This window comes from Polypterus senegalus, chromosome 4, assembly GCF_016835505.1.
Source record: "Polypterus senegalus isolate Bchr_013 chromosome 4, ASM1683550v1, whole genome shotgun sequence".
NCBI lineage: Eukaryota > Metazoa > Chordata > Cladistia > Polypteriformes > Polypteridae > Polypterus > Polypterus senegalus.
The window spans coordinates 7,418,244-7,444,500 of NC_053157.1; the positions used below are offsets into that span (position 1 = coordinate 7,418,244).

General features: G+C 39.3%; 1 protein-coding gene across 3 annotated transcripts in view; it reads right to left on the reverse strand.

Moving 5' to 3' along the window:
- Positions 1-26,257, reverse strand: part of znf827 (zinc finger protein 827) — a 224,708-nt gene that overhangs the window by 98,568 nt on the left and 99,883 nt on the right. For all 3 annotated transcript variants that reach the window (XM_039750210.1, XM_039750211.1, XM_039750209.1), the window contains exon 4: positions 11,382-11,847. In XM_039750210.1, coding sequence (XP_039606144.1) covers positions 11,382-11,847 — 466 coding nt within the window. The remainder of the gene's footprint in view (positions 1-11,381; positions 11,848-26,257) is intronic.

The following is a 26,257-nucleotide window of genomic DNA, read 5'->3' on the forward strand; positions in this document are numbered from 1 at the left end:
GTGCTTTTCTCTCCACACGTGGGATGCTCTCATGATCAGATACACTGCTAGCATTTGCGGTTGGAGTGTACTTACCCTTCCTCCTGGCCAGAATTACTTTTTTTTTATTGATTTTTAAAGTTTGTCCTGTTCCACTACTACATGGGCAGAGCTGCGGGGGACAGCTAGTTTAGAATAAACTGAAATATTACTTTGACATAAGTATTCAGACCCTGCACTAGGACACTTGTCCAGTGCACCCCATTCTGCTGACCATCATTGAAATGTTTGGATTCCACCTGCAGTCAACTCAATCGATTTCATGTGACTAGGAAAGGACACACACAGATGAGCAAAAACCAAGCCACGAGGTCAACTGAATTGCCTGCAAAGTTTAGAGACAGCATTGTGTCGAGGCACAGATCTGGCTTAGACTACAAAAACATTAATGCAGTACTGAACACTCCAAAGAGAACAGCGGACTCCATAATTCCTAAATGGAAGAAATCTGAACCAACCAAGACTCTTCCAACAGTTGGCTATCCAGTCAAATGTAGCAACAAGGGGAGAAGGACCTCGGTTTTATGTTTAATTTCGAAGAGCAGTGCCATAACTAATCCAAATGAGACTGTAGATAACTCAAATTTAAATTCTGAATAGACAGGGCAACACATTTTATAACAAAAAGTAATTTTAACTTGACAGAATGTAACTGTACTGCCGTAACAAGAACGTACAGCTCTTTTATGTTTTCAACCAGTCAACAGACACAACCAAGGCAAAGTTCAATATCAGGAAGTGTTTTCTACAGAATAGATATAACCAATTCGAAGTTTGACATTTGGGAGGTCAGTACTGTGTGCATCTGACAACCAGAAATCAAAGTCAAGAAACTAAGCAAAAGGTTTAATACCAGGAAATGGGCCCAGTTTCAAAAATCCATAGCTCAGCTGGACAGCCAATTAAATTGCAGGCTTATGTCACTTGATTTACTGTACTTGCGTCAGAAAACCCTCCTCCAACCCTAATCTAAACCACAGCATAACCAGGTGTTACCTATCACTGATCTATAATATAAAGCGACAGACAACCTTCTCAATGGAGTAGAGCTCTGGAGGTCCGCAGCTAGAGTCGTATTAAGCCAATTATACACTAACAAACAGAGATACAACTCTGCAGTCTCGGATGAGCAGGAAATCGTTGGCACCAACCTTTAAACCAGCACACCCCAGGTCACCTTAACATGGTAACACTGAGAAAATGGTGGTGTCCACAGTGTACACTAATGTACAAAAGACATAAAACTATATTCCAGCAGAACAACATAGCACAAAATATTTACTTCCAGTGAATTCTCTGAGTTGGAAATTCCTTAGAAAACGTTCAAAACAATGAAGATAACACTAAGGAGTAATAAAAGTGCAAGCAAATGAGATCATAACAGTGATAATGACTAGTCAAAATAAGGCATTACATATAAAAATGGCCAGTTTGTCATGCATTCCCGCGCCCGAGGTCAAATGTTGCAAATTAATACAATGAATTACTGTGTGGTGCCTTGAGCTTCATCAACTAACCTGCACAATTCACTTCAAAATATGTCTTTGAGATAGGTGTGTTAATTTTCCCCTATGAAAGATGGACGATGAGGGCTAAATAAAATCAGTTTTTATATGCTGGTAATTTTAAATTTCTTCTGATGATGATGACCACCATATTAAAGGGTCTAAAGATACGGAGATGTTACTTTCAACAAACTGTTAACATTTGTAGAATCATCAAGCTTGCAAGTTTCTCTTTTTACTTGACATTAAAACCTTCATTGCTGAATGAGCCTAAAAAAAATCCTTTCAGATTTATGAGGTAGTGGTTTGACCCCATTGCTATTGTAATGCAAACGAGGAGGTCGTTTCCCACAAGGAAATCCAATTTAAATTCTGTGTACAGTTTTAACCCAAAGCCAAACATCCTGATGAACTCCTGGAGTTACAAAGCTCTTTGAGGAAAAAAAAAAAAAACCCACTGTGTTTAGGAGGAGAAAAAAAAAAAAAAAAAAAACCGTCCACATCAGTGCTAGTCAGGGCTCTGCACATGTAAGCCAATTCCATTGTTTTAAAAGCTGTGTGCAAATTATAATTTTTCTTTTTGTTGAAGATATTCAGGGTGAAAAGGGAGGTCTGGGGTCTATGCTGATGGCATATTATGTATGACATGGACACATTTGTCGGTCCTCTTACAGCTCACTGAAAAAGTGCTGAATGTCTCCTTCAGATATCTCACACAAATCCATTGTGGTTTGTTCACATAAAATGTGTAGGCACCTATTGCTGTCATCATGTTTGTCTGTCCACATGAAACAATTCAGTTCCTGGCAGACCAGATTTGTTAAAACTTGGCACAATAGTAGACATGAACACATTTGTTGGTCCCCCTTCCAGCTCATTGAAAAAGTGCTGACATGAAACGCAGTTGTCACCTGTATACCTGCATGCATTTGATATGCTATTGAATAAGGCAAAGCAAGTGTGACAAGAGATGAAGTGCTGCTTATTCAACAAAGATCTTCCAAAATGGCCTGGACTTATTTGTTGGTACACCTATAGTACAACCCCAAGTTGGAATGTTGTGTAAAACTTAATAAAAACAGAATACAATGATTTGCAAATCCTTTTCAACCTATATTCAATTGAATACACTACAAAGACAAGATATCGAATGTTCAAACTGATAAACTTTATTGTTGTTTTGTAAATCTTCACTCATTTTGAATTTGATGCCCGCAACACGTTCCACAAAAGCTGGCACAGGGGCATGTTTACCACTGTGTTATCTCACCTTTCCTTTTAACAACACAAAATAAGCGTTTGGGAACGGAGGACACTAATTGTTGAAGCTGTGTAGGTGGAGTTCTTTCCCATTCTTGCTTGATGTACAACTTCAGTTGCTCAACAGTCCGGGGTCTCCGTTGTCCCATTTTGAGCTTCATAATGTGCCACATATTTTCAATGGGAGACAGGTGTGGACTGCAGGCATGCCAGTCTAGTACCCGCACTCTTTTACTACGAAGCCACTCTGTTGTAACACATGCAGAATGTGGCTTCGCATTGTCCTGCTGAAATAAGCTGGAACGTCCCTGAAAAAGACGTCGCTTGGATGGCAGCATATGTTGCTCCAAAACCTGTATGTACCTTTCAGCATTAATGGCGCCTTCACAGAAGTGCAAGTTACTCATGCCATGGGCACTAACACACCCCCATACCGTCACAGATGCTGGCTTTTGAACTTTGCGCTGATAACAATCTGGATGGTCCTTCTCCTCTTTGGCCCGGAGGACATGACGTCCATAATTTCCAAAAACAATCTGAAATGTGGACTCGTCAGACCACAGCACACTTTTCCACTTTGCGTCAGTCCATCTCAGATCAGCTCAGGCCCAGAGAAGCTGGCGGTGTTTCTAAGTGTTGTTGATGTAAGGCTTTCGCTTTGCATGGTAGAGTTTTAACTTGCACTTGTAGATGTAGCGACGAACTGTGTTAACTGACAATGGTTTTCTGAAGTATTCCTGTGCCCACGTGGTAATATCCTTTACAGAATGATGTTGGTTTTCAATGCAGTGCCGCCTGAGGTATTGAAGGTCACGGGCATTAAGTGTTGGTATTCGGCCTTGCCGCTTACGTGCAGAGATTTCTCCAGATTCTCTGGATCTTTTGACGATATTACAGACAGTAGACGATGAAATCCCTAGATTTCTTGCAATTGTACGTTGAGAAACGTTGTTCTTAAACTGCTGGAGTATTTGCCCATGCAGTTGTTCACAAAGTGGTGAACCTCGCCCCATCCTCGCTTGTGAATGACTGAGCCTTTTGAGGATGCTCCTTTTATACCCAATCATGACAAACACCTGTTTCCAATGAACCTGTTCACCTGTGGAATGTTCACAACAGGTGTTTTTTGAACATTCCTCAACTTTCCCAGTCTTTTGCTGCCCCTGTCCCAGCTTATTTGGAACGTGTTGCAGGCATCAAATTCAAAATGAGTGAAGATTTGCAAAACAACAATAAAGTTTATCAGTTTGAACATATGATATCTTGTCTTTGTAGTGTATTCAATTGAATATAGGTTGAAAAGGATTTGCAAATCATTGTATTCTGGTTTTATTTACGTTTTACACAACGTCCCAACTTCATTGGAATTGGGGTTGTACTTGGGTGTTGTACTGTGTTAGCCATTATGAATGTACAGAAAAGCCAAGCAAAATGACACCTTTTGTTGGCTAACTAAAAAGGTTACAATATGCAAGTTTTCGAGGCAACTCAGGCCCCTTCTTCAGGAAAGATGTAATACAGAAACTGGACTTCCCTGTGTTTATATACACACTAGGACAAGAAACAATATTGGTAAATCTTTAAATGAGAAATCTTAAACGTAAAAAATGAATAGATTCATTCAGGCTAGGGCTAATTTAACAAGAGAGAGAAGAACAATGTATGGTCAAGATCCTTGGATAAGATAACCGTCCAACAAAGTCTTCTGAAGTTTCTGATGAGTTTTTCAATACAATGTGGTCTGTAGTCAGGTTGTCTGTGTCAGTCTGAGAGATGTAATAAATCCTCATATCTGGCCATAAGACCCATGTCTCTATTCAAACCATGTTGTAATGTATTCAATTTTAGCTTCCCATTCTTTTCTCTCTTGCTGCGTTTTGAAGTAGCCCCTAAGCCCTGGGACTTTAAAGTCCCTCTCACAGTGTCCATGGCTGTTGAAGTGGGGTGCTACAGGAACATCTGTGTTGCCACGTTTAATGTGGCACCTGTGTAAATTCATTATCTGGCGGACGGTTTGTCCAGTTTCTTCCACATAGAGTGCAGTGTCAGGACTTTTCATGCAGAGAATTAGGTAGACCACATTGGATGATCTGCAGGAAAACGATCCCTTTATGTGATGTTCAATTTGGCAGTGTGGTATAACCATACAGTCTGTATTATAAATGTAGGCACACGCTTTACATCTTTTCTGTAGGCAGGGAGATGTGCTATTTTCTGTTGGTTCACTTAGGGAGCTTCGGACAATTCGTTGCTGAACATTTGGTGGTTGTCTGTATGCCAGGAGGGGAGGTTCAGGAAATACATTTTTTAGTGTTTTTGGTACACCTAGAAAAGATCATCAACAACAGGATTGGAGTGATTCTTAAAACTCGCTGTCACACACGTCTCCAATTGTGCAATCAGTCATTCAGCTGATTTAAATAGAGAAAAGTCGTCACTCTGCCAGACAAGAACGTGAAATGCAAAGTCTAGAAGATCATCTGCAAGCAGCTTGATATTCCAGTGACAACAGAAAGACATTTAAGGTCCATGTGACTGTTAGCCAGCCACCCTAGATGCAGCCACAAGAGGAAAATCAACCCCAAAATGGGCTGAAGGATAGTCAGAATGATAGACAAAAATCCAAGGACTCTTTCCAAAGTGATACAAGCTGAACTCCAAGGTGAACGCTCATAAGTGTCTGATCACACCTTCCATTGCTTTTTGAGTGACAGTGGGCTCAAAGGAAGAAGACCCAGGAGGACTCCACATAAAAAAGCCAGACTGAAATTTTCTAAAAATGCTTATTGACAAGCCTCAATGCATCTGGGAGAATGTCCTTTGGACATATGAGACAAAACTGGAGGTTTTTGGCAAGTCCCATCCACTCTGTGTTCACAGACGAAAAAACAAAGCTTTCAAACAAAAGAACACCAGACCTGCTGTAAAACTTGGAGGAGGCTCGGTTATGTGTTGAGGTTGCTTTGCCAGGCTATGAACTCTCAAAACTATGAAGACATTCTGGAGTGAAACAAACTGCCTGGTGTCAGAAAGCTCTGTCTCATTCACAGATCATGGATCCTTCAACAGGACATTTTAGCCAAAACACACAGTGAATGGCACCCAAGAATGGCAAACAACAAAACATCTGGATTATTCTGAAGTGGCCCTCTAAGTTCCCTGATTCAAATCCCATCAAACATCCATGGAAAGAACTGAAACACACAGTCTGGAAAAGACCCATACCCACCCCCTTTTTCGAACCTGACCCAGCTGGAACAGTTTGCTCAGGACAAGTGGTGACAGAAGTCTCATGGAGAGCACCAAGAATTGCTTGTTTGCAGTGATCAGAACATTAGGTGAAGGATCCCCTCATTTTTATCTATGCCTTTTTCATTTATGTTCTTATTTGAAATATTCTGTTAAATGAAAACTCTAAGCCTGAAGTCTGAATTTTGTTAAATGCAGAATAAGCAACGATGGCTGCCAATGACTTTTTTCAGTTTCAAGTTATTTCCGAGACAATTGTGGGCTCTTCTTTTTTTCAATGAGGGGTACAACAAATTTGTCCACATCTGTATTTTGGCCGACTATATATAACCAAGGTGACTTGTAACATCAAGAAACATTACAATTATTTACATATTACTTTACAGACAAGCTAAGTGACATTCTCAGGGTCGCATAATGAGTTCAGAGTACTTCAAAGGCCAGGTCTTCAGCCATTACAAGGAACTCCCATTCACAAGTCAGTGCTGGATGGCACAGCAGTCCCTTTGAGGAGACTCGCATTAGAGGCCTCAGTTAGCCTAATCCTCTTATCTTTGGAATGTGTGAAGAAAGCAGTATAACTACTGAAACACCAATGAAAGAACAAGCAAACGGCACAGAGACAGGACCGGGATTTGAACCCAGATCCTTGGAGCTTTGATAGAGGAGTACGAAATAAAAGAGTAGATTAGTGTGAGTATGTGTGTTTATATATGTATAGTACATTCAGAAAGTATTCACCTTTCTCCACATTTTGCAATGTTGCAGCCATGTGATAAAATCATTTAAATTCATTTTTTATGTTAACGGCAACACCTAATACTCCAGAATCTCAAAATGCAAACAGAATTTTCAAAATTATCTTCACATTTAATAAAAATAAAAAACAAATATTATTCTGACGGGCGGCACGGTGGTGCAGTGTTAGCTTCCCGGGTCCTCCCTGTGTCTGCGTGGGTTTCCTCCCACAGTCCAAAGACATGCAGGTTAGGTGCATTGGCGATCCTAAATTATACTAATGTGTGCTTGGTGTGTGGGTGTGTGTGTGGGTGCCCTGCAGTGGGTTGGCACCCTGCCCAGGGTTTGTTTCCTGCCTTGCGCCCTGTGTTGGCTGGGATTGGCTCCAGCAGACCCCTGTGACCCTGTAGTTAGGATATAGCGGGTTGAATAATGGATGGATATTACTCTGACACAAGGGTGAGACTAGGGTTATAGTGCCAAAACGCTGGGGAGAGTGGGTTTCAAAAAGTCAAAAAAAAACCCCAAAACTTTGGACTAAAGGAGTCTCCAACTGTGAAAGAAAAAAAAAAAAAAGATTCTTTGGTCTGATGAAACCAAAATCATAACGTCAAGACTAGAGGATACCAGACAGCCCTCATCATTTGTGCATCTCCATTCCAACGGTGGAGCATGGCGGTGGCAGCATCATGCTGTGTGGATGTTTTTCAATGCCAGGACTGGTCAGGGTTAAGGGAACACTGCATGAAGCAAAGTCCAGACATATCCTTAATGAAAACCTGCACCAGAGCACTCTGGACCTCAGACTGGGCCAAAGGTTCAAATTTCAACAGGACAAAGCAAAGACCACACAGGAGTGGCTAAGGGACAACTTTGGGGTTTTTCTCCAGCTTACCTGAAGTTTATTTATTCATTTATTTTTCTTCCATCCTGGCCAGCTGACCTTATTATTGGACTGCCGTTTAGAGACTTAAAGAAAGAGTTCTATATTTAAGGATTCTTTTCTCTTCTTTATAAATCTATTTCATGTAAGTGTGCATTAGTTATGTTTAGTACACACTTCATGCGTTATTATTCTTACTTAATCTTATTTGTTTATTCTTTTTTTTATAAATTTCTCTTTGACTTCATGTAAAGCTTATTGAGCTCCAAACCTTTGTATGAAATGTGCTATAGAAAGAAAGGTTGTTGTTGTTTATGAAAAAAAAATCTTCGCCCGCATTAGCGTTTTCACATCGTTTACAAAAGTATCTCCGCCAACACTAAAACAAAAGCACAAATGGTGTAGCCGTTCACCTATACTGGGCATCAGAGGAAACGGTGTCACGAATGCACGTCAATGGACCTCCTCGCAGGCTCAGTCGAGATATGTAGTAACCCGCCGAGATGACAGGGGGTGCTGCCGCTAACATTGACATCTCCTTCTTTGTCCACCCGGTGAATGCATTTGTCCCTGCCTCTTCCAGTCCAGTCACCATAAAACTGGGGGCATCCTGGAAGGAAGTGCCATTACTGGCTAGAGCAACCCGCCGGATGGAGCTCCGCTAGAGAGACTACACCCTCTTGCTACTTTGAATTCCCCGTTGGATGGACACACGCCAACGAGTGTTGCTTTGGTTAACTTTTGTTTGATTTTCTGTATCTGGACAATGAAATGGATGACCTGCTTGGCACCCTAAATTTTTTTTGCTGGATCCAGAGCGGTTATTCTCACATCCGACCAAAATGGGAAGATGAAGTATCCTCCATGCTAGACATTCATTTGCAGCTTGAATTTACATACAGAGAGGTGGCTCTGAGGCTAGGGATCTGTACTGGCAATCAGAAGGTTGCCAGTTCAAATCCCATAAAATGCCAAAAGGGACTCTGCTCTGTTGGGCCCTTGAGCAAGGCCCTTAACCTGCAATCGCTGAGCACTCTGAGTAGTGAGAAAAGCGCTATATAAATGCAAAGAATTATTATTATTAGAGAACAGCAATGGTGAATATGAAAAACAGATTGTTTTGTTTGGACTAATAATGACGTGGATTGCTACTGAGAGAGAAACACAAATATAAGGTGAGCAAAGCAGCTGTGAAAGTGTAATGAGGGGGATCTAGTCAGGGAAAGGACATGAAATAAGCAGAATCAAACAGAGCGAGAATACAGCCTGCATTTTCAAATCTATCGTTTTAAACCATCCATAATGCAATGATGAGCTGTGGCTTCCAAAAGTCTCAGTTTTACGGGGGTTAAAAAAATGTCAGGAGAGTGTGGAAGAAAGGTGAAAATGTTGACTAATGTCTGCACTTCAAAATGAAAATGTAGTAGTGTGGATGTAGTAGCCACAGATATCTATAATACAAGAAAACCAAGCAGGTCCAAATGAATTAACAGAAATGAAACCTAACAACATCTGTCTAGTAACATTATTATTATACTACAGCCAGTTGACAATGGAGTTTGGGAAAACAAAAACTCCAGTAGTCAGCAGCATCCTGGAAAGAAACAAACCCCTGCTGGGTCCGGAGGTGGTTATAATGTAAAGTCATACACAGCCACAGCCTTGGAGACCTCGACCAACTGGTTAGTCATCCTATCCTCGGTGGCCAACCACAAGACCGTATTGGGCCATCTAATTAAATGACACAATCTCTTCATCTCTTAATTTCAAGGCTTCCAGGTTTTATACTGTATCTCTGTCAGTTTGACAAAGTGTTGAATGTCCAGCTCTTCAACACTGGAAAACACATTCTGTGTGTCTGTGGTTCTCTGTGTGAAGAAAAACTTCATTAATTGTTAGCGAAATTTACACTTAACAAGTTTCCAACTGTCCCTGTGTTCATGATGAACTCATTTAAATGTCACAGTCTTGACCCACTGGACTAATTCCCTTAATAATAATAACAATATATTTTATTAATATAGCGCCTGTCCCATGCTCAACACTTCACTCAGGTCTCCTCTTAATCTTCTTTTGCTTAAACTGTAAAAGCTCATCTCTTCAAATCCTTCCTCACAACTCATCCCTTATAGCCCTGAATCAGCCTAGTCACTTTTCTCTGGACTTATTCTAGTGCTGTTATGTCCTTTCTGCCGCCTGGAGACCAAAACTGCATCCAGGACTCCAGATGAGGCCTCACCAGTGTGTCACAAAGCTTCAGCATAACCTCCTTGGATGTGAACTCCACACTTCAAGGCGCTATATAACCTGACATTCTGTTAGCCTTCTTAATCTCTTCTGAACACTGTCTGGTAGTTGATAGTGTCGAGTCCACTATGACTCCTAAATCCTTCTCATAAGGTGGATTTGTTGATTTTCGAAACCTCCCATTGTGTATTCAAACTTCACCTTTTTACTCCCTACATGTAATACTTTACATTTACTGACATTAAATTTCATCTGCCGCAAACCTCACCAATCCTGCCTGCTGTCCAAATACCTCTGTGATGATTCAGTGGATTCTCAATTATCTGCCAATCCACCTGTCTTGGCATCATCTGCAAACTTAAACAGCTTGTTACTTTTATTCCTATCTAAATCATTTATATTTATTAAAAAATAGCAGCGGCCCCAGCACTGATCCGTGCTGGCCACCACTCTTAACATCACCAGACCTGATGTGGTTCCTCACTCCATCATCCTCTGCTTCCTGTCTGAGCAAATTCTGCACCCATCTACACACCACACCCTGAACTCCCACTTCTTTAAGTTTGATGCCCAACTTCTCATGTGGCACCTTATCAAATGCTTTCTGAAAGTCCAGATAAATAATCTCATAAGCTCCACTGATCGTATCCTTTTGTTGCTTCCTCACAGAATTCCGGCATGTTAGTAAAACACGACCTCTCTCATCTGAACCCATGCTGAATGTTCAGTAAAACTCCTGTTCTTGCCATGTGCTGCTCGATCTTTTCTTTAAAAATATCCTCCGATTACTTTACCTGTGGTGCATGTTAAGCTTACTGGCCTATAGTTGCTTGGATATGCTTGGTCACCCTTTTTAAATAACAGGATAACATTTCTCATTTTCTAGAATATCCCCAGTGTGCAGTGACCTCCTATAAATATGCATCGAGGGTTTAAATACGGACTCGCTAATCTCCTTAAGAACTTGAGGGTAAATATTATCTGGTCCCGGAGATTTGTTTGATTTTAGCCTATTTAATCTGCGCAGCTCTTCTCCCTCTACAGTTTCCAAATCCCTCAGTACCTCCTTAATCGTCCCTTTTACCGCTGGGAGGTTATCCACTTCCTCACATGTGAAGAACTCAGAAAAATGCAAGTTTAGAGCGTCTGCTGTTTCACTGTATGTATCTTTTAATTCCCCTTTACTACTCCCAGTCCTTGACTGTTGTTTTACTACTAAACTACTGACAGAATCACTTTGGGTTGTCTTTCGCCTTGTCTGCTATATTCCTCTCTAAATGTCATTTAGCTTCCCTAACATCTTTCATAACGGTTGCCCTCATCCTCCCATATGCCCTATGATTCACACAGGAGTTATACAATTCTTGTATAGACACCCACACATGCTTTGACTATAAAACAGTGAAATGTGAAGGCCTGCTTTCCTTGTACTACACTTAAGACAGGCTGAAGCTTTGTACCTGAAAGTTTAATTAGCAAATCAGTTGCCGTCTTTGTGGAGATGTCCGGATTGAATATGGAGGCAGTGGGGCTGCTAAGCTTTGTGTTGATGCTGGCAGAATCCTGAGGCTTCTTGTTGTTGGAGGACCGGTCATGGCCCAAGGGGAAGGACAGAAGTGCAATATCTCTTTCTTGTGGCTCTTCCTTGATTGAAACGTGAATGTGATTAGGCGTCTCAGCGGAGTGAAGCTGCTGTGGCATTCCATCAGGCCCTGGGGTGCTCTGTCCTTGTGATCTCACTTCTGGGTCTCCAAGCAGTGAGCCCTCGCCCTCTGTGTCCGTTGTCGCCTCTTCCTTCACCTTCACCTCTGTGCGGGGAAAGTGCTGATGACACCGCATGTGCAACTTGAGGCTGAAGTGCCGAGATGAGGTGAAAGGGCAGAGTTCACACTGAAAGGTTTCCCCTCGGTCCTGATGCTGGTGAACCTGCAAATGGATAATGTGAATTAGGTGACAGAGTTTAAAACCAAATGATAAGCTACAAATATCGCCACAAAAAAAGACAATTTTGGACAAATACCTGAATCAATTTAATGGCAGCAGCCATGACCCTAGCTGGGGTTAAGTGTTAGTTTTATTCTTTGGAGGCTCACAAGTCATTAATGGTTTTATTGAGGATATCCTAATAGCCTTCTTGAATGTCATAAAGAATATATGAACATACAAAAAACAAATATATTGCTTTGTTAACCATTCATCCACTTATTTTCTAATGCAGTATACCCTTATCCAAGGTGGTAGATATATTAACACTAAAATCCCTGAAGCCTACGAAAAAAGTCGTAATGCCGGGCCACCTTAAATTCCTTCCCACCTCTTCATCAATGTCTTTGTTTTGCAAATGTATCAATCAGCACAAGCAGCCTGCTATCCCATCCTGCACTGACGCAGCCGATGTTCTCTCAGCTCACATCTCTTTATCTGGGAGATAGGAGTCTGGAATTGTATAGGGTGAACAAAATATATCGTTCTTTGGAATACATCCATTTCATGTTGAGATCGAGATTCATCAAAATCTCAAGGTCAAATTTTTGGATGATTACAATAATTTCCCTATACTTTGTATACGAGAAAGTAAACATTGCAGCAGCCCCTGCACTGACCCCTGCTGGATGCCATTCTTAATATCACCAATTCTGTTAAGGTTCCTCGCACCAAGGTTATTATAGTTTTGCCTTTTTATATTAGTTTTTATTTCTATATTTTTTCTGACCTTTCTTGGAAATTCAGTTTAGTTTTAGTTTTCCTTCATTGTGTATTTTAGTTTTAGTTTAGTTTTTATTTCACAAATGTATTTCTATTTTATTTTTATATATATTAGTTTCAGTTTTAGTTTTAGTAATTATGGTATGGAGCGCCTACGGAGTTACTTTTGTGTCACAATCAGACAGAACTGCACACTTAACAGATTTGGATACGAGTTTAATGTTAGTGGAAGCTTACTACACTGCCTAGTTTACTATCTGGTTTTGTTTTTGTCTAATAAAAACAAACAATCAAAACTAGACATTGAATATGAACAATTTTACACAATTTTATAATTTTTTAAATATTTTCTCATGAAAATCACAAGGGCTTAGGAAGAACAGGACTCTTAGGCTTGAGTCAGTGTGCAGACCCCACCGAGCTGTATTGAGGGAAACAAAGAACAACAAGCATGTAGTGTCAAGGTTAGGGGTGGTAAGTCTTGAATAGCCCACCATAAGAACAGTAAACCCATAATGAGCAGAGCAGGAGCAGGTAATAAGAGTATGGACAGGCACAAAACAACAGAGACAGCGTCTGAGATTAAGAACAACATATACATTATCTAAACCTGTTTATCTAGAGTAGGATTGCAGAACTTACAAGGGTTAAAGACTAACGGCAAGAATATTCATTCAAAAACTAAAACTAAAAATATTTTAGTAAATGATTATTTTATTTCAGTTCGCCTTTCCAGCTACTTTAATAGTTTCGTTTAGTTTTAGTTTTTAATTTTGGTTTTGTTAATTATTTTATTTCAGTTTACGAAAATGTTTTTTTAATAATAGTTTCAGTTTTGATTTTAGTTCTTGTTAACTATAATAACCTTGCCTCGCACCATCACCCTCTGCTTTCTGTCTGAGCCAACTTCACTTAATCCCCTCAGACAACCGCTCACTCAGGTCTCCTCTTAATCTACTTTTGCTTAAACTGTAAAAGCTCAGCTCTTCAAATCTTTCCTCATAACTCATCCCCTGTGGCCCTGAATCCGCCAAGTTGCTCTTCTCTGGACTTTTTCTAGTGCTGTTATGTCCTTTTTGTAGCCTGGAGACCAAAACTGCACACAGGACTCCAGATGAGACCTCACCAGTGTGTTATAAAGCTTCAGCATAACCTCCTTGGATGTGAACTCCACACTTCAAGGCGCTATATAACCTGACATTCTGTTAGCCTTCTTAATCTCTCATTGTGTATTCAAACCTCACCTTTTTACTCCCTACATGTAATACTTCACATTCACTGACATTAAATTTCATCTGCTGCAAACCTCACCAATCCTGCCTGCTGTCCAAGTACCTCTGTGATGATTCAGTGGATTCTCGATTATCTGCCAATCCACCTGTCTTGATATCATCTGCAAACTTAAACAGCTTGTTACTTTTATTCCTATCCAAATCATTTATATTTATTAAAAATAGCAGCGACCCCAGCACTGACCCCTGCTGGCCACCACTCTTAACATCACCAGATCTGATGTGGTTCCTCACTTCATCATCCTCTGCTTCCTGTCTGAGCAAATTCTGCACCCATCTACATCCCACACCATGAACTCCCACTTCTTTAAGTATGATGCTCAACCTCTCATGTGGCTCAAGTCTCAGCTCAAGTTTCTTTATCTTTATTAGGTGTCTGTAATTGTATTGGGTTATTTGGAATACGTACATTTCATGACTTGAGGTGGGAGAACTTCAGCTGTGTCAGTGGGGCTGATAAAATAGCAGGCTGCTTGTGCTGATCGACAAATTTGCAAAACAAAGACGCTAATGAAGAGGTGTTAAGGAATTTAAGGTGGCCTTTTTCGTAGGCTTCAGTCATTTTACTGTTAAATCAGGATCAGAAATGTCAAATCTTCTCATTCACTCACATGTTCATATTCTCATTTTCCCAGTCAATCGAATCATACATTTCTGGGCTGTGACATAAAACCAGAGAATTAGTGAGACAAGTTTGTGAAATTCACACTGCAATTTGTTTCACCAAACTCTTTATATGGGGTTGTCAATTTTTATTGAAGGGTGGAAAACAAGGAGTTTCATTGTTCTCCTTCACACTTCTGTGTACACCTGTGTCCTGTTCCGTAGCTATATAATCTGTAGCATACCCACCAAATCAATTCTATTTATGCCCCTCGTTCACATCACCTTGGAGAAGTGCAGTGTGTTTTTTAAAAAATGTGACATGCTGCACATTCTTCGCATGAAGTAACATCAAAATCACACCATCAAGCACATTACTGTTATTTACACATAAAAATCCACTACATGGGAAGAAAATTCCTCCCACCCCACCATTACCCATTCCTGTCTTTAATTCCTGTAGAACAGGTTGAAGATTTGTATGCTCCCAGTGTCATGGAGATCCAAGTTTCGTTTTTTTTATCTCTAATGCAACCTTTGACAAAGTCGATTAACCTGAAGTCTTTCAGCACAAGGCTAAATCACATACTCGAGGACATCAGTGGAAATGAAGGGGGAGTGCATGTAGGACTGAAGCCAGGAAGCCCTTCATTGCATAAAGAGTTGTGGGACTCTAGAACATACTACTGAGACATGGAGTTGAAGCAGAAAGCTTGACAACCTTTAAGATATTAGGACCGATGAGCTATTAGGACAGCTTAACTATTAGCTAAACAAATGAGCTTGAAGGACTGAATGGTCTCCTTTCATTTGTCAAATTTCTTATGTTTGACAGGACTGCAAATGCTAAGATCACCATCATAATTGGCAAAGTGGGCATCGTACTACTAGGACATATGGCAACTAAATAAAATGTCTACACGTGACTGAAAATGTTCATTATTTTTCTACTAGAGTTTCATTTAAATACTAATAGGCAGGAGCATTAATGCAAAAAAATTGGATGAGAAGAGGCCAATCAGCCCAGCAAACCTCACTGGTCCAGGTTCTTACAAATAACATCGAATCTAACCTTGTAGGTCCCTGAAGACCTATCCTCTACCACACTACTTGATCATTATTCCATGTGTCTTTGGTTCTCTGAGGAAAAATATCCTACTTCTTGTGTCAGTAGCATAAATTTCTATGGAAGTGAAATGCTACTTGATTTGTGAAATGACTTGAAGGCAAAACATCAAACTTTGCTTAAGAATTCAATTTTGTGAATCGTCTCACTTATTAAGAACTACAGATGTGTTGAATACAGCATAATGGAAGGCACACATCGACTCTCATTCCGACTAGGCATGAACATAGGTGCCGATATTTTAAAACAGCATGGTACCAGCATTTTCTGAATTTTGGTGCTGGAAGGAAATGGTCGTTTTGAAACTCCTCATTTATTAGCACAATTGCAATTCTCCCCGACCCCCAAACTCTTCAAAAGTATGCTTTAATATAAATGCGCTGGAGACTCCAAAGGGGAAATCCTACCATGCTTGCACCGAGTTGTTTCCTTAGGAGGCATTAGCTCTCCGGAAATGTGTTCTTTTGACATTGTGGCATGTTAAGTAACCGAAAAATATAGAAATATGACAGAAAAGGCGATATCCTTCCTATCGTGATTACGGCGGTACAGACATCACATGAGGGACAAATCTACTTTAGCTTACTTTACTGACGGTTTTAACGCGGTTACAGACGTAAAGTTTATGACAAACTTTATCAAGGTGTGGGAGTCTTGATCTAAGCAGTCTGCCATCTTTCGTCACCACGCTGAAAGGGTTTTCCAGAGGGATGACAAAATCTTCCGCCCGACAGCTTCAGAGGGTTTGACTGCTTGTTCCATGTGTTTATACTGTCTTCTCCACGTGCAGGGTCCTCTCTGGTCTCCAAACAAGGACAGTAAACTCAAACCCCACCTCTAACAAGAACAGCACAAAGCTCACACTGCAGTTTGTCCCATTCTCCAAACTGCTAGGCTAATGGTTTCTAAATGCAGCCTAGTCCCTGTGTACCATACTTGGTCTGCCTGTATGAATGCATCCATAACAGTGTGTATAGAGACAGTGACATTAAAACTTCATATTATAACACGAGTTGATGGAGCAGGGAAGCCGATGTGTGACAGGGGGCTTTGGGGAGGGAGATGGTTGTGTAAACGGTTATTTGCTCCAATATCATTTTGGTACCAGTACTGAGGTTCGAAAGCTGGTATGGCTACCAAACTCAAATTTTATTACCAACCAAATGCTGAAGAAAACTCATCTTGAAACCTTTAAATTACTCTCCATTTTGTTGCTCTTCCAAATATATTGCTGCCATATTTTTAACATTATGAATATTTAAAGGAAACTACAGCAGCTAAACAGAATATCATCTTAAGAATTGTCTTGAACAAGGATGGCTACAAGAAGGCCTAATCTAGGTCTACAAAAGTCTCAGTCAACGATAAAATCAGTCCAGCCAACTTCTCTTTGTTGAATAGTGAATGACATACCGAGGAGCTAGAGGTGACTAAAGGCCATGTCACATTAGGAACATTCATCCAGGGATGCTCAGTAGTAGCCTTCATTCATTTATATGATCTTAGAGGCTCAAAGGCAGTTGGTGCTGGGATTCCATGAAGCCAGTCATGTGATGTGTGACATGACCCCCAAATCAGACCAACTAGTCCACAGCTCACTCAGACAAAATCAAACTCACGTTTAAAAATTTAATTTAGAAAGCTGTTCAAGTAAATTGCAAGGCTGCTATCCGAAGAAAAAATGTAATTGTGATTAATTGAACAAATAAAATTGTTAATCAAAATTAAATGCATAGTAAAATCATATTTCCTTCAAACATATTCATAACTTTCTATAAAACAAAAATAACAGCGATTAACATTTATATTAGAAATATATTAGAATATTAGCATATTAGAATATTTCATTTAGTTTATTATTTATTAAACAAAACAACACCCAATGATCACCAAACAGCCTGACAATGTACCAAAAGCAATAACAATCACACAAACAATTAAACATTAGCAAACAGAAACATTAAATCACGGTTGAGCTTTTGTGCACAATCAGCACTGTTAGAGCTCAGATTGTGATCCCCACGAGTCGACTCTGCCACTGTCACCTGGTGAGGATAAGCCATTAACACTAGAATTACCAGAGCCTACGAAAAAACTCGTAGATCCGTCCCACCTTAAATCGCTACTTAAATCCGTCCGCACCTCTCCCAGCATCTTCTGTCTTGTTAATGTTGAGATTAAGAGCAGCAAGCAGCCGGCTAGTCCATCCCCCATCGTCGCAGAACATGCACGAACTTCTCCCTGCTCTTGCCTTGATTGATTATCTTGGCATGAAGTGGAGTTTTAGAGTGGAAAAAATAGATCGTTATTTGGAACACACGCATTTCATGTGTGTTCCGTTTCTACAGTAATCTGTGTAAACACATTGTTAAAATAGAAACTTTTTCATATTTTAGTAATAAATGTTATAAAATGTAGGCATAAACTATAGAATATGTAAGGGTTGATTTCCAAACCCTCTTTTACAAAATATTCAAACAAGACTCAGCAACTCCCGTGGCGTAGCACGTCTACCGTGCCTCAGAGACCTGAGTTCGATTCCCCGTTGGGTAGAATCTGTTATTTTTTTCTTTTTAACCTCAAACGGACATAAAATCTATAAATTGGTATGCACTGTCAGTTAATGATATTGTTATATTTCCATGTGGGATGCTCCTTTTAAAATATTTTTAACAACTGAGACTGCAATTAACATGACTGATAAAAGATCCATAACACACAGACAGACAGAGCACTGCATAATAGAGAGACAGACAGACAAACAGGCAGAGAAGTCTCTAAATAAACAGGGAAAGTACTGTATAATAGATATTTCAAAAACAGCTAAGGGAATAGTTAGATAGATAGATAGATAGATAGATAGATAGATAGATAGATAGATAGATAGATAGATAGATAGATAGATAGATAGATAGATAGATAGGAAAGAAAGGCATTATATGATAGGCAGACAGGGAAGCTGCTATATAATAATAAAATTACTGTTATTACTATATAGATAGACGGAGTTCATAGTATAATAGACAGACAGAGAAAGCACTACTAAATGAAAAATAGGCGGGTGGGCAGAGGTTAGAGCGTGATCGTCATTGAGAAAATAAAACTCAAAAAAGGAGGATGCAACATCGTCCCCAGGAAAATACACTGTGTCAGTGTCAAGTGCACTTTCAATGTAATAGAAACCACAGCATATAGAAAAGTGTGCGCATTGCAACAGATACACACGTCGTAATGTAGGAAAGACGGTTCTTGTACGCTCGAAACCCCGCCCCGCCTGCCTCTTCTGAGCTGACAGCGCGAGCGTTACTTGATCGGAGGAGAGGGGGAGGGGTTAGAGCGCGTGAACTTATTCAGTGCGGGAACAACGCACATGTTGATCTTTTTTTTCTTTCAGTTCATGTGCCTTCCCTGTTTATTTAGTGACTTCTCTGCCTGTCTGTCTGTTACGCAGTGCTCTGTCTGTGTGTTACGGATCTTAAAAATAACAGTTATAAGGACACTTGTTCATGTTAATTACAGTCTCAGTTGTTCAAAAATATTTTAAAAGAAGCATCCCACATGAAAATATAACAATCTCATTAGTTGACAGTGCATACCAATTTATAAATTTTATGTCCGTTTGAGGTTAAAAAAAAACTCTTTCTCCTCACCTGGGAATCGAACTCCGGTCTCTGAGGCACGGCAGTATTGGGGGCTATTCACGGGAGAGGTTGTATCATGCTTGAACCTTTTGTGAAAGTGCATATTTAATCTTTAGAAATCTATATATATTCTATAGATTATGCCTACATTTTGTAACATTTATTACTAAAATATGAAAAAGTTTCTGTTTTAACAATGTGTTTATATGGATTACTGTAGAAACGGTACACACATGGAATGCATGTGTTCCAAAAACGATCTATTAATTCAACTCTAAAACTCCACTTCACTCCCAGATAATCAATCAAGGCATGAGCTGGGAGAAGTTCGTGCATGTTCTGCGATGGTGGGGGATAGAATAGCCGACTGCTTTCTGCTCATAATCTGCACATTAACAGGACAAGAGATGCTGGCGGAGAGGGGAGGACGGATTTAAGAAGCGATTTAAGGTGGAACGGATCTACGAGTTTTATCGTAGGCTCTGGTAATTCTAGTGTTAAACAGATCAAAAATGTGTATAGATTAGGCTTTTAAATAGAAAAGAATTGACAAAAAAAACTTTCAAATATATGTCAGTCATTTTATTATTTTTATATTTTTATTTTTTCTCCAGCCGTCTGGAGTTTTTTTGTTTTTTCTGTCCCCCCGGCCATTGAACCTTACTCTTCTTCGATGTTAATGTTGATTTATTTTTTATAATTATGTCTTTCATTTTTCTATTCTTTAATATGTAAAGCACTTTGAGCTACTGTTTGTATGAAAATGTGCTATATAAATAAATGTTGTTGTTGTTGTTGTTGTTGTTATTTATTTAGATATTTTAAATTGCACATTGTCATAGAATGTATCATTTATGAATTATAAAATAAGTTGAACTCTCTTAACGTTCAGCCCAAATAGTTGGAAATATTTGATGATTAATTTACACTGGATACTTCCCGGTTTCATTTTTTTGAGTAGAATATTGGCTAATGTAGGTTGTAATGTTGGCTACAGTATGCAACATTGCTCTACTATCACAACAACAAAAAAAAAAAAAACTAGCCTTCTCAATTTTGAAATGGCGTTTTGTGCTCATCGCTGTTTGGAGTTCTTCCTTGTTCTCTACGTACTTACGTAGGAGGCGTGATGATGTCACACGAAACTCCCCCACGGCCATCTCCAACTCAAGACTCCATTACATTATATGGGGAAAAATAGCTTCCAGTTATGACTCTTATGCGTAGAATTTCGAAATGAAACCTGTCCAACTTTTGTAAGTAAGCTGTAAGGAATAAGCCTGCCAAATTTCAGCCTTCTACCTACACGGGAAGTTGGAGAATTAGTGATGAGTCAGTGAGTGAGTGAGGGCTTTGCCTTTTATTAGTATAGATCATACAGCTTGGGAGGTCAGACGGTAACAAGCTACAATGTTGGTGGGTCACAGCAGGGAAAAAAAACTGTGTTAACCAACGCTCAGGGGAAATCACGCAGAGAGCGAGGGTGATGACAAAAGGTTTTCAGTAATTATGCTGAGCCAGGGTACCACATCCCATCTAGAGGCACCATCACCAACCAAACAGAAAATATTTTGTCATGAATATGAAAGAGCTGAAAACACAGCTAGCCACAGCCAATCAGCTCGTTTCAAATTTGACTTCTGGACTACATTAACATCTGGGCCGATTCCAGGACTAAGACGTGTGAGGAAAGACCGGAGGAGCTGAACCTTCTCGGTTTAAGCAAACAGAGTTTGAGAGGTGTGATGATCAAAGTGTTTAAAGGTTATGAAGGGAATTAGTACGGTGGATACCAGCTGTTACTTTAAAATAAATTCTTCAACAAGAACATGGAGGCACAGTTGGAAGCTTGTTAAGGTTAAATGTTGCACAAATGTTACAAAGATGTACCTTCACGCAAAGAACTATAGACACATGGAGTAAGTAGCGTGGTGGAGAAGTTGGGCTTTAGGGACATTCAAAAGTCGCCTTGATATAATTTTGCAGGAATTAAGTGGATAGGACTGGTGAGATTTTTTGAGTGGAATGGCCTGTTCTCGTCAAAATTGTTCTAATGTATGTAAACAGATTGTATGAACTAAAACATTTGATCTGTATTGCAGAGTACACATACAGCAAAGTAACTGAAAAGGCAAGATATGTGCATTGCCTCAAAGAGACAGACACTTCTAGAATAATGGGATCAGAAGAAGAAAGCAAGGTCAAAGAGAAGCCAAAGTTGTAACCAGAAAATCGTCACATTTGAAGCTCTATGTAGAAAAATCAAAGGCCCTAAAAGCTAGAAAGGATGTTTGGTTATCAAAGAGAGTTTTGAAAAGCAGCAAAATACTCTCACAGTGTTATTACGCAATACTCAGATAGTTCAAAACCACAAGTGATGGTCTTTAAATGCAAGGGCCGAGGGACATCATGTGTTGTGCACTCCCAGGGGTTTGTGGGTAATAGCCATAGCAATGGCTTGCACAACTTTGGCAAAACAGCAGGGCTAAATTCTCTTACGGGAAGTCATTAACAATTTTTGACCTTTTCCAGGTGCATGACAGAAAGAAATTATTGTCAGAATTCAATTCCTTGGGTAAGGAAACCCCAGATAAGACGTATAGATTGTTAAAATTCTTCCTGGATTTTTCACAAAAAAAAAAATAATTACAAATGCAGACCATAGCAATGATGCTTGTTATTTAAAAGCCACAATGTCATTAGCATAACAGTACAAATTAGAGATACTGTACATGACATGTCACATGTTGCGGTGGAAAAGATACAGATTGAGGTAAAGTTAATCTTTACATTTTTTTTCGAGTCAAGTACAGTCTTCCAGAGAAGGGACTCAGTAGGTCTAGTCTTTACAGTGCTGCCATGACAGATCCAGCTACCCACAAGCCTGAAATTGCTAAGGACATGCTGAGCGCCTGAGAATTACTCTAAGCACTTTTAGATTATTTTTTTCTCCAGCCGTCTGGAGTTTATTTTTGTTTTTTCTGTCTTCCCTGGCCATCGGACCTTACTCTTTTTCTATGTTAACTAATGCTGTCTTATTTTAATTTCTTATTTTGTCTTTTATTTTTCTTCATTATGTAAAGCTAATTTTTGTATGAAAATGTGCTATATAAATAAATGTTGTTGTTGTTGTAGTAATTAGCAAGTACTTTTAGAGTAACTTTCTGAAATACCAGGAAATGATAAATGGAAACTGAGACATGAAATGGTCAAAATCACGAGATCAAAGACAAACAGGTATCCAGGAGCCACAGAGCAAGACATTACACATAGTATACACATCTGGAGATAACCATGAGTGGAATGTGGCTTAAAATGGGGGGGCAATTAGACGGCTCACCAAGGGTCCTTTTTCTAAACTAATCCAACGCCTCATCAAGGTGGCACTGAGAGTAGGTGTGGGGATTTCGAATTGCAAAGATCAGAGGTGCTCTTGTTAGTTAATCTTGTCTGACAGCAAGCTTCTGTTTATGATGAATCGTCTACAGTTGAAAAGTCTCCTAAAAAAAAAAACCAACCATATTCTGCATGCATTATAAAGGCGTGTCATCTCTGCATAGACCACATGGCACTTTTTTAAAAATAACACAACTTGTTCTAAAAAGAGATATAACCTGTTGCAAGGAAAAAACCTTTACGTAACATCAGATTATAAATTGGCATTTGACGGCACTAATTGACGGATGTTAAATGTGAAAGATATTTTGTCACAGGTGCTGTGAGAGCTTTCTGTTGTTCAGCGATATGATGATAGTGTAGGAGTCGTTGTAAGCCTGAAAGAACTGGCAGTTATATTCATGAAAATATGAACTACAAAATATGCATTTGAAGTAAATGGAGCATCACACTTCGTGAAAAGGACTACCGTTAAGAGAGTGGATAACAAACGGCCATAGGAGACACGAATTTCAGTACTCAAAAAACCTGAATCCACAAATCTGTCTAACACCACCAGTAAAACCACAGATGAGGCTGAACAGTTAATTAACATTACTGTCTATTTGGAAATGGAAACATGCCGTGACATAATACCCGCAGAGTTTTAACACTTAGTATATACAAACGCCATAACGCTTATCTAAACTCTCTATGCTGTTGTTATGCCATACAGTAATGCAATAGTTAGTAAGGCAGAAAGTTATCATAGCAGGCAGAGGCACTTCTCAAATGTGTGAAACCCAGACGCTGCGGTGGTCTATTTTTCTGTGTATGTATCCAATGTCACATCTCTCATTACAATGTGCAAATGAATTACTAAGCTTCAGTTACCTTAAGCTACTGAACACCTGAATAGATATAACAGCAGTTTTAGCTTTTTATTTTCTCTCAGCGTCGATGTCAAGGCTTTTGTTCAATATCTTTTGCTCCCTCCCTGAAACCCTGGTGGTGGCTTTAAAACGCACGGACTGAAGAAATTGGGGAGGGATATTTTATGAAGAAGCTCTGTGGATGTGGACTTTGCAGTGCTAGATTTCGCTGCCATTCACTGCACACTTTTTTACGTGTTGACCCCAGATGTGTACTCTCGTTTGAGATTCACGTCTGGCCATGCAAGACAACTTGACAGTGAAAGTTAAAACGAACTCAAAACCAAAATGACAATCCTACTGCTAGGATCTACTTCAGAGAAAAGCTAACTACTGCTAAGGAAAATTACCAACTTGTTTGATTTACAGAAGGATGAAGGAAAATGAGTTTGCAGTCCAAATTATATGTCTATTACAGTAATGGAATTGTCCAGGCCCTCGCAGTCATGTGACTATACAAAGTAAGACATTAACCCAAAACAATTTTCTCAATTAAAAAGAAAGAATAAGAACAGATCCCTGGTGATTCAAAACCAAAAGTGAACTCAGAACACGTGTAAAACTTTATATTATGACAAAATTAAAACTGGACAGATAATGACACCCTTAAATAAGATGGCTAACAAAACAATTTGGCATATACTTATGACTGCACCAGTAGGAAGGCTAGAAATCTGAAAGTGGGTGGAGTTTGATAAAATATGGCATCCTTCCTGATACTATAAGCTAAGAAAGGATACTGCTTGCACCACCCATCCAAAAAACATAGTCACACGGCGATTTGCAGTAGACTGGGTTGAGTCCATTTGTATTTATGGCCAAGGGTCATAGGAAAACAGCTGAGTAATAACCTTCAAGAAACTGTAAAAACCAGCCACTAGAGGCTGCAAAGACCATATGCCTTTTGTTTATCATGTTCGTGCATCAGTAGTGGCGGCCATAGAATGACACAGTCTGCATTGAAGCTGTGAGAAAAGTGATGGTGGAGCTGCAGAGGTAACCGTCACTTGATTGTCTGCCTTTCTTTACTGATGCTACAACCAACAAATGGCCACAAAATAACAATAAATAAAAATAAATAAATATATATTATATATCTATCTATATATATCTATATATATATATCTATATATATATATCTATATATATATATATATATATATATACATACTCAGCAAAAAAAGAAACGTCCCTTTTTCAGGACTGTGTATTTCAACAATAATGTTTTAAAAATCCAAATAACTTTACAGATCTTCATTGTAAAGGGTTTAAACAATGTTTTCCATGCATGTTCAATTAACCCTAATCAATTAATTAACATGCACCTGTGGAATGATCGTGAAGACCTTAACAGCTTACAGAAAGTAGGCATTTAAGGTCACAGTTCTAAAAACGCAGGACACTAAAGAGACTTGTCTACCGACTGTAAAAGATGCCCAGGGTCCCTGCTCATCTGCGTGAACGTGCATTAGGCATGCTGCAGGGAGACATGAGGACTGCTGATGTGGCTAGGACAATAAATTTCCATGTCCACACTGTGAGACGCCTAAGACAGCGCTACAGGGAGACAGGAAGGACAGCTGATCATCCTCGCAGTGGAAGAGCCCAGATCTCAATCCCATTGAGCACGTCTGGGACCTGTTGGATCGCAGGATGAGTGCTAGGGCCATTCCCCCCCAGAAATGTCCAGGAACTTGCAGGTGCCTTGGTGGAAGAGTGGGGTAACATATCACAGCAAGAACTGACAAATCTGGTCCAGTCCATGAGGAGGAGATGCACTGCAGTACTTCAAACAGCTGGTGGCCACACCACATACTGACTGGTACTTTTGATTTTGAGCCTCCCTTCATTCAGGGACACATTGTGAAACATTTTTAGTTTATGTCTTATGGTGTTGACTCTTTTAGTGTTCATACAAATATTTACACATTAAGTTTACTGAAAGTAAAACAGTTGAAAGTCAGAGGACGTTTCTTTTTTTAGTATATATATATATATATATATATATATATATATATATATATATATATATATATATATATATATATATACATATATATATACATACATATATATACATATACACACACACACACACATATTATATATATATATATATATATATATATATATATATATATATATATATATATATATATATATATATATACACACGAATCCTAAGCCTGAAAGTGCAATGATTTTATTTTTATTAATTTTTTTGTAATCACTAGCCAAATACCCGCGCTTCACAGCGGAGAAGTAGTGTGTTAAAGAAGTTAAGAAAAAGAAAAGGAAACATTTTAAAAATAACGTAACATGATTGTTAATTGTTTTGTCACTGTTGTGAGTGTTGCTGTCATCAAGGATTTGATTATCATTATTTCTTTCAATTAGGTTCGTATTTGGCGGATGTGTTGTGTTCAAGTTACATTCCGTGTTTGTCAACTGTTGTAAAGATTCATCAAAGTGTTCACTACCCAAATCGGTACTCGTGAATCTAAGATGTTTAACAGGCATTCCTGGTATTAAGTTGTGGATTTGCCTGTGAATATTTAGCGGCAGCGTGTCTATGAACGTAATTTAAACTTAAGCTTTACACCTTGCTTTCCTATTGATATGTCTACAAAGGCTTGTTCAAATTTAGAGGGTTGTTCCTGT